This window comes from Centruroides sculpturatus, unplaced genomic scaffold (genome assembly GCF_000671375.1).
Source record: "Centruroides sculpturatus isolate CEXI.00-Female unplaced genomic scaffold, Cexi_2.0 scaffold11, whole genome shotgun sequence".
NCBI lineage: Eukaryota > Metazoa > Arthropoda > Arachnida > Scorpiones > Buthidae > Centruroides > Centruroides sculpturatus.
The window spans coordinates 1,761,811-1,772,565 of NW_019384501.1; the positions used below are offsets into that span (position 1 = coordinate 1,761,811).

General features: G+C 31.6%; 1 protein-coding gene across 1 annotated transcript in view; it reads right to left on the bottom strand.

Annotated features, from left to right (window-relative positions):
• Nucleotides 1–10,755, bottom strand: part of LOC111622105 — a 24,994-nt gene that overhangs the window by 9,254 nt on the left and 4,985 nt on the right. Inside the window, exon 2 of the mRNA XM_023364422.1 lies at nucleotides 3,184–3,340. Coding sequence (XP_023220190.1) covers nucleotides 3,184–3,340 — 157 coding nt within the window. The remainder of the gene's footprint in view (nucleotides 1–3,183; nucleotides 3,341–10,755) is intronic.

Genomic DNA, 10,755 nt, shown 5'->3' on the forward strand with positions numbered 1-10,755 from the left:
TAGAGAGGTTGAGGCGCACGTTTTAAACGTGTAAACATGTACGTGTGACGTTCGGCGCCGCTTTCCCGTAAGCCTAAAAGTTTGACAATGGTGTTTGGAATGTTGAGCGTGATTCCACCGACTATCCAAACACCATTGTCAAACTTTTAGGCTTACGGGAAAGCGCCGCCGAACGTCACAGGTACACGTTTACACGTTTAAAATGTGTGCCTCAACCTCTCTAATGTAAATGCAATTTTCATTTTATTATATAGTATTTATATATTTTATTTATTGTTTACATGTTTTAATTTATTTAACTTATGTGTAATTGCTGTTTATGTTTATTGAAATGTGTATTGTTTAGAGTCTGGGAACAGGTTAATTCATATTTCTAATCAGAAAAACTGACTCAGACTTTAATGGTCTAGAACAAATTAAATTCCAAGTATGAGGCACCTCTGTAATAATATAATAAATATATAATAATGTATATATAATTTATATATCATTTATAAATTATTAATATTCAATTATGATATTAAATACTCATTCTAAAAATAAAATAAAAAAACTGAAGTTTTGATTCCAATTAACTACAGAATAATTTAATTTTTATTATATACATACACAAATAAAATTACATGTATGTATGTATGTATAATAAATATAGAGCATTATTTACACCCATGTTGCAAAATTCATACAATATTTTATGAATGATTCTCTATTAAAAAGAAAAAAAATTGATGTATAGTAAGACCCTGCTTAACACTGCCTCAATTAACACTAATTCAATATAACATGGTCTGCTCGAAGCCTTAAAAAATAGCTCAAAATTTAAACTGATTCAAATTATCATGTAATTTAATTAATTCATATATAATATGATTATTTACAAACACAAACCAATCAGCAAAGGGTGGCAATTCATTGCAGAACTGTACTTCCCTTAAATCTATGTTTGTTTTGTGCAATTTTGGAAAAAAAGTACAACATCATGGATGCCATAGGAAATATTGACTTGGCTTGGCAAAAATTAACTGATAAATGCATGTGTGGAAGAAGTTATGGCTGAAGGTATTCAAGAATTCTCAATGAGAAGAGACTATCGTTATATCGTTAGGTTGACCAAATTGTCAACCTAATCGATACAGCAGGACTAGAAGATGTAGATGAGCAGGATATTGAGGAGTTACTGCAGGTCTCTGGTGAGAGCTTTACTAACAACAGTTGGCAAGGCTCTCACCAACAATGACCTTCAAGAACTGGCAGAACAAGGAATTCATGTAGAAGTGGAAAATACTGATTCTGAAAATGAAGAACTCAAAGAACTTGCTACAGATTTCCTTATTAAAAGTTTAGTAGTAACAATAACCAAAAATCATTAATCAAATGATCCAGATTTTGAAAGGAGCGCAAAAGCAAAATGAGGCATTCTGGATGTGATCTTCTGCTACCAATGTTTGCTTAAGGAAAAAAAAAGAAAGTGACAAATTAAACTACACAACTTTATTGCAAAACACAAGAATTTCAGAGAAGCCAGGACCTTCATCACAAAAAATAAAATTTACATTTCTGTCTGCATATATTTGTGCATATCCATTATTTAACATATATTGTTATGCAAATTAATATAAAAAATAACTTAAAATTAAAGAAAAAATCTGTTTATTTTTGGTTGCGTGTTCCCCTTTCCCTATTTACTCTGTGTTAAAATGATCTCGCTTAATGCTGTTTCATTTAGCGCTTTGTCGTCTATGAACGTATTCCCCGTGCCACATACTTTGAATGGCTAACTTTGAATGTTCCAGAGTTCAAACAGTAAATTTGAGAGAAATTTGCAGTGAAAAATGCACTTGATGCATAAATGCCATCTGTTATGTACTCAAGTCCTCTTTCACCCTTGCATTATGCATGTTGTTTTCAGCATGTTTTTGTTTTATTTTTAGTGTGTTTTAGAGTTATATATATATATACAGCACTTTTTTTTGGTCATAGAACACAATGGAATGGCATTCCGCCACCTTTTTTCGATATAATTTGAAAGTTTTAAGAGAATTTTTGAAAATTTGATGTTTGGTCTGTGTTGAATCGCTCTATAGAGTATAGAAGATCGGCAGCAAAATTATTAAGACAGTCCTGCTCATGCTTGTGTGCTGAATCTTGTGTACGATGCATGTAATATATTTTTAGTAATGAGATGAGCGTTCCACCATCTTTTTTCCCTCCAAAAAAGCCACTGTATATATATATATATATATATACAGTGGCTTTTTTGGTTAACAGGTATTCCATGGTTAACAGGTAGGAACCTTTATATATATATATTACCTGTTAACCATGGAATCCAAGAAAAGAGTGGAAACAATAAAGCCTAAAAGGAAGAAACTTATTACAAAGCATGAAAACTGTACACATGTGGTGGATCTGACAGCAACGTTTAATATGTTGAAGTTGATGGTGTGCATCATTCTTAAGAACAAAGAAGCAATAAAAGTAATGAAAGTGGCTAAAAGTGAAAAAGCATTGACTTCAAGAAGACTGCATGTTATTGAGATGGAAAAATAAGAAGCAATTGGATATCACCTCCAAGAGAATTATTTGTGAGAAAACCAAACAAATTGCATAGACATCACCACTGCTCAATAAGATAATAGAGAGGTTGAGGCACACGTTTTAAACATGTACGTGTGACGTTCGGCGCCGCTTTCCCGTAAGCNAAGCGACACGCAACGGAGAAAAATGTCACGATGGGATAAATTAATATATTTTTTTGTACATAATCGGTTATCCGAAACATCGATCTTCCGAACAACCCCAGTCCCCAATTGATTCGGATAATCGATGCTCTACTGTATCTACAGACCATGTCCTCATCCATGGATTTGATGATGTCTCCATTTCTGAATACAAAGCCTTCACATATAAAATGAAATTCTGAAGACAGAAGTGTTTTGCATTTGTCTACACCAACCTCTATTTTTATATCTGGAATAAATGGTATAAAATTTAACAGATGATTTAGTTGTGCATGTATGGATGTGTAGCGTTTTGTGTCATCCACATACATGAGATGAGATATGAGTATGTATGTATTGTGTTGTTTTAGCTATTTGAACACAGAGTTTAAGGCTAGACAGAATAAGAGTGGATTGAAGTAATATCTCAACAATTGCCCTACCTTATGTGTATGTAATTTACCAATGGCAGTAAATGTATGTATACCCACCCCATGTTCAGTAGTCATAACAGCAAGAAAAGCAGAATCATTTGTTGTATAAGTTACAGAGTACTCCACTTGAGTATGCTCTACAATAACCATCAGTACATACACTGTAAAAGACATCTTGATGTATGTCTGAAAACATTAAATTCAAAATGCAGAGGCAATAAATTTATGCACATCATGCACTCATAGCTGTTGCTTAATTAACTGGCCATCCAAAGTTTGTGCTTTGTGTCTCTAATACAGTCACCAATATGCAAAGAAAAGGTAGTATAAAATCTGGTGCATTTTATGGATGTTCAGAACGCTAAACAATTGGCAAAAAAAGAAGTTAGGTTTGCTAGTATGTGAGTAGATACTCCAGAAACAATGGAATGGAATGATTATGCTGCAGATTTCTTGAGAATTGTATTTGAATGAGTATTTTCAGAATGTTGCTTGGTCACTAATAAGGAAACTGGTTCCATCGCATCTGGACACAGCACAGTAGACCATACACAAATACTGCCAGAGATAATAAAATTTTGCATCATCTGGTCAAGAAATGCTGATCTAGGTTTGTAAAGGTAAAAACAACTTGGAGTGAATGCATAGACCATTTTGGTCTATGCATTTACTCCAAGTTATATCTCATTCCCATCAAACTGTAAGCAAGAAGCTGCATGATGCATTACAGCTTATACAAGTGTAAGTGGAAACTCATGTTAATATCAGTTCAATACAGGAAGCTGTTACATGGGCCAGGATCCATAGATATATGTATCCTAGAGGAAAAATCAATGGCAGTGGATGATTTTGTTCTGATGAATCACCCTTCTTAGTCCTATAAGGAAACATCAGGCAGAGAGTCATCATATAGTCCAATGAAGAACTCGCCCAAAACTATGTGAAGCAAGAAATCAAGTTTCCATCCACTGTGTAAGTGTGGGGATGTTTGGATATTCTGGCAATGGAATTTGGTTCTGTATGATGGGACTGTTAATGAAAAATGCTACCAGATATTTTTAAACCACCATTTCCGCATGTAGCCTACCTACAGCTAAAGGGAGAGGCTATATTCCAACTAGATCTTACCAAGCTGCATACTCCACTGTTGGCTTAAGTGCTGGAGTGGGTCCTGAATTCATCTAATCTGAGCCCAATTAAATATCTTTCACAGCTTGTCAATTGAACAAAAGATCAGCTGAAACTACTTCAAGAAGCATATTGTTGTGCCTAAGTCACATCTGTGCCAAAATGAGTTGCCAATGCATATGCTGCAAAAGAAGGATCCACAAAGGGTGATTTTATGTGAGTACAGGGTGCAAATAAATTTATTGCTTCCATGGTTTGAGCAAAATGATGTTTCCAGAGATAAATCAAGATGCCTGTTATAGTGTACATAGTATGTATACTGTACTAATATTTGTTGTAGAGCATAACTAAAGTGGAGTAGTTTGTTTAGTAAAAAGTTTTCATATAAATTGCAAATAATTCTGCTTTCTTACAGTTTATGACAAGTGCACATGGAGTGTGTGTACATTCACTGCCACAGGTAAAGTATGTAACAAACTTTATACACTGACAAAGTCAGCCTTTTAAATGTAACTCTGTTAAATAGAATTATTGTGTCTGTAGTGTGTAAATGGATGAATTTTGGAAACTGTATTTTCTTCATACAGGTATTAATTTTAATTAAATTCATTGTCCAGGATTTATTTCAATTAATCAATTAATAACTTTTATAAGCTTTTAACAAAACAACTTACAACAAACAAAAAATAGTTAACTACAGTAGAGCATCAATTATCCGAATCAATTGGGGACTGGGGTTGTTCAGAAAATCAAGTTTTTTGGATAACTGATTATGTACAAAAAAAAAATATTAACCTACCCCATGTTGAAATTCATTCAAATCCTGGCATGTTCTTAAGTACCCTCACATGGTCGCAAAAATAATATTGGAGTAACCCAAAACATAGTCAAAGATTGCAGCACCACAGCACTAGCGGAAATTTAAATTTGCTGACTGGAAATCTTTCAGTTAATTGATGTTTCGGTTGATTGATATTCGGTTAATCAATGCTCTACTGTATATAGGTTTTTATTACTGCTTATGATGAAAGCCAAATCCTTCAGATCAGCTTCAGCCAATAATGAATTGTCAACTTCTAAGACAGCTGATATTGAACTCTAAGAAAATGAATGTGTTCTTAAAAAAAACAAGTGTTTTTAAATTTAATAAGTGCAAGTATATTTTAAAATAGTAAACTAACATATGAAGAAATGTTATTGTTAAAATGTACAAAGACAAAAATAAAAATTAGTAGTACATGAAAAAATATAATCAGAGCCTTTTAGAGAAAATGCAAGGCCAAGGGCAACTAAGGGCAACTAATATTTTAACATAATATCATAAAACACTGTTAGCACGGAACTGACTGAACAGGTCTCATTCTCTGCTTTTATGCCCTTTTTTTTGCTGGGGGTGGGATTCAGAGATGGAGGAAGGGGTACCTTTTAAGTGTGGGTGTGTGTAGTGATTGCCCAGAAGAACATCCCTTCCAGCCTGGGGTTAGTCAGGGTGATATACTTCTAGCCAATCAAGGACTGGCTTATTCTCTCAATCCTTTCTGACTTTTCCTACAGAAATTTAGAATTTAATTTTATAAATGTTAAAATTTAGAAAATCACTTTGCCTTCTATATTTTTGCCTAACATATTGAATTGCCAAGTTGAGGCCCCTAATATTGCAAGGCCTAGGGCAGCTGCCCCTCCTGTACCCCCTCTGATTGGTACTGGATGTAATGACGTATGTATGTAATGCTATAACTCTAATAGACTATTGGCTAAATAAAGTCCATACTGCCTAAGACAGGTTTCCAATTAATGTTAAGTAACATGGCATCATTAACATAATTTTTGCTAGATATTTGGAAAGGAAATAAATATATACCTGCCCAAATATCCTTACAGGGGCTTTCATAACACACTTCTTCAACAACAGATTTATCCCAGTAAACTGTTACTTCATGATCACAGGTCCATTTTGAAAGATATAAAGGCCCCAAATTGGACTAAGCTCATTGAGTGGTAATGTTCCTTAATTCTTTTAAGCACTGATTTTGTTGTGAAATCTATGAAGTAAACTTTCTCCCCCTTTTATTCAACTTTAAGGCATAAAGTCTGAAAGTATGGACTATCTTTATCAGAACAGAGTATATTCACAATTGTGTTTGATCTTGTAAAATGAACTTAAATTTCCTACTAATTTGCTACTAATAAGGTCAGTTAGTTAGTAGCACCATATATTAACTATTCTTGCCAGTAACCATAAGCATGTTGTATTTATCCCTATTGACTTCCAACTTCTTTTTGTTCTTATTAATGGGAGCACTGATGATAAGTAATAATCCTAATCTGTTGGAGTTCAACAGTCTTGTCAGTTGTTGTGGAGGAATAGGCATAGGCCCTTCTAATGATTTCGAATAGCAGCTAGCTTGTGTTGTATAGTGTCATGAGATCTTCAGTATATGAAAGGATAGTATAGCAGTGGGTTCCTGGAAAACCTTTGTGTGCAGTCATCTCCACATTTAAAATCATTAAGTCTAAATAATTAACAGTACTAAAGCTTCCATTAGCAATTGACAAAACAACCCTTGCAGGATTTTAATTAACAGTGCATATGAATTCACTTATTTATGATTTGGAGAAATAAAAATGCCATATGTTCATTTATATAACATGATACAATTTTGACGTCCTGCCTGAACTTTTGAATGCACAACCCTCAATACACAAGAGTACTATAATACTTCTGCTATATCCCTGGATGCAAGCAAGTTCATAGAGAACTGCCATTTTTTTATTAATAATGTTGATAATTATGCTAAGATTCAAAGACTATAAGAATAATTAACTAGCTTATTTATTTTTATAAATTCTTTAATCACATTTGTTTATTTATAATTTTTGTATCTTGATTAATTCATTTGTGTAACTGATCTACTTGTTTTTTGTTCAAAAATTTTGAATTTAAAATAACTTGATGTTCTAAATATTAAATTCTATGATTTTAAACATCTAGGATTAACATAAATGCTTGTTGAATTAGCAAAACAGATTTTTTTCTCATTTGTAATGTCTGATGATGATTTACTTCATTAATATTTGTGTAATGTTTTTCATTAATAACAATACAATATTATAAAATTCATATTATAATATTATGATCCATATCATATTATACAATTTATTTATAATACAATATATACTATATTATAGTTTTTGGAAGTGTAATGCAACATTAATTNATCCAACCAGCTATAAAATAAAAAATAAAAACATTTCATTCATTATTAAAATCTACCCATTCAATATTCACAGATAGTATTGATTTTATAATTTGTTTCTTCCTTCAAGACAAGGAATTTTAAGATAACTACAATCATAAAAAAAACAATAAAAATTCATCTTTATATCACCATTTTCTACAGAAATAATCAGATTAGTACCTAAAATCAGTCCTTGTATGTATAAATTTTTACATTAAATAAACTTACAGGCTAAAATAAAACTAAAATAAAAAATTTCTTGTAAATGTAGAATAAAAACTAAACTATAAATTTATAAGCTTGGAGTTTTGAGCATTTTCCTGATTTAAATTACAAGCAGTCCTTGATTTTTTGACAATCCATTCTTATGTACAGGGTGGTTATAATTAAAGTTACCCTACTCAGACCTGTATAGAGCCAATTCATTCTCTTTGATGTATTTTGATGAAACTTGGTATATATGTTATATGGACCTTGGGGGAAAGGAAAATGCAAAATTAATAATTAGTTCAAATTTCTATCACTAGGTGAAAAAATTGGTGCATGAAAAACAATAAACACAAAATGGAAAGACACACAAGGTTTTTATTCACAATACTAGCTGCAAGGACCCGCTTCGCTGGGTTTTTATTTGTATGTAATATAGTTTTTTTTATATATATAAAAGACTGTTTTTCTAAGTAATCTAGAATCTAGCTGCAAGGACCCACTTTGCTGGGCAAAAAGTAACGATAGTGAAGATTAAGATAATTATATTATAGCCAATCTTACCCGTTTTCACAGAATGCAAGAATTATGTCCCCCGTTTCTGATTAGAAATCTGGTCCCGATTCTATTTCTGAACGTCTCCTGTTCATGTCCAGTCAAACGAACTATTTTCAATGTTTCTGGAATGTTTACAATCGTTCCATAATTGAACCAATATTCGAATTTTATGTTCGAATTTAATTCGAACAAATTCGAACAAAACATTCGAAATAGAAAGCCACTTTCAACCACTTTCAGCCTCATATCTCCCGCACCCTTATAGCTATCGAGACACAACCACCCCTATGCACGAATGGAGACTTGGGGCTACCACCACATACAAACACCATTCACGTGCGACGTGTAGTTTTGGCGGAAAAGTGAAATATAGGGACATACATGTCCATTTTTATATATATATATAATTTGGATTGCACATTGAACAAATCTATATCTATGGATTGCACATTGAACAAATCTATATATATATATAATATAGATTTGTTCAATGTGCAATCCATTTGCATCAATCACATGTTCAAAGTGCTTTACAGTGTGTTCAACAGTAGCCCAATAGTTTCTTGAGTAATTGCAGCAATATGGCTTGTTATGCTTGCTTTCAATTCAGGCATAATCCGTACTGTTGTGGGCATATCTGAAAGATCGTGTCTGTAGAGGAGGCATACAAACTCTGCCTGAATTGAAAGCAATCATAACACGCCATATTGCTGCAATTTCTCAAGAAACTATTGGGCTACTGTTGAACATGCTGTAAGGTGCTTTGAACATGTGATTGACACAAATGGATTGCACATTGAACAAATGTCATGAATAAAAACCTTTTGTCTCTTTCCATTTTGTGTTTATTGTTCTTCATGCACCATTTTATCACCTAGTGATAGAAATTTGAACTAATTATTTTTTTGCATTTTCCTTTTCTCCCATGGTCCATATAACATATATACCAAGTTTCATCAAAATACATCAAAGAGAATGAATGGGCTTTATACAGGTCTGAGTAGGGCAACTTTAATTATAACCACCCTGTACATGACACTTTGATAAATATCTAAATTATTTTTTGCACACCAAATTCAAACATCAACCAACAAACAAAGCTTTTTGAGCTATTTTGCAGTGGTATTTTCTGCCAGTTTCAGTTTGGTAACAAAATAATTTGTGAAATTACATTTTATTGTCTGCATTTTGTTTAATTTAGTTTTAAAATTTTAAATAATTTTTCAGGCATTACAAATATGCATTACATATGCAAAATAAAAAAACATAAAGCTTTTCTACCTTAATAACAGAATTAATAAGTTTACATTTTAGCTCTGGGAATGAAACTTCTTCTATAACAAGCAGCTCTATTATATGATTTTCACAAAAATTTTGAAGGATGCATTAATCTGAAAGTTGGGGATTGTCTGTATTGTTAAAAAGTTTTGAAGGACAAAAATGTGCACATGAATAATGAAGTGATGATGATGTGTACAGGCATATACTATTTTATTACTTCATGTACATATGTTTAATTGCTTAAAAATACACTAAACACACCATAAAAATTTTTTGGTTCAGGGGGTCTAAGAATGTAGAGATTTGCAAAAAACTTAAGAGGGTCAAATTTGACATGATTCCAATACTTTCCCTTGTTATTTATAGATAACAGCTGAGAAAGTAAAATATTAGTCAATTAAAGCATAAAACAATCTGTGACATTAATCATATATGGTATTAATTTTATGCATATTTGTAAAATTCCAATGTTATTTTTATTATAAATGCAAGATAACAAATAAAATCTTTTTTTTTAAAAAATAAAATCGGTTTTGAAAGAATTATACTAAAATCTATAATTTCCATTATATTTAAAAAAATAGTTTTTGTGTTGTATAAATAAAATTTTATTTTATTTATACAACACAAAATTTTTGTTTAAATAAAATTGTTAAAAAAAATAAAAAAAAGTGTTGTTTAAATAAAATTTTTTTAAAATTCAAAAAAAAAAAAAAAAAATTTAAAATAATAGTAGTAAAAATGTGTATAAACATATTCATTGTAATATGTTTGTAAAATAAGGTCTATCTGTAAAAAAATGTAAAATTAAACATCTTTTTTCTAAAACTGGATTGAAAATTGAATGGCGCCCAGTTAACGAAAAGGTATCAAATATTTTTGCATTTCTTCATGTTTTAAGGTCTCCCCGAGTTCCAAAAATGTAAAAATCTTGGGTATATTTTTTACCTACCGCCATACTTTCCCTCTTACGTAACAGCCTCTTATGTAAAAGTGTTAGTTTGCTTAATGTAAGGATCCAAGATGCTAGCGATAAAGTTCTAGGATGTTTATCTTAAACAGATTATAAGATATATGTCTAATCTAATAAAAACACATTGATATGCACTTACCAAACTTACCAAACAAGAAACGTACATTAGAGGCGACTCTTAAACTTGCTAAATATTAAAAAATAAAAAAAATTAT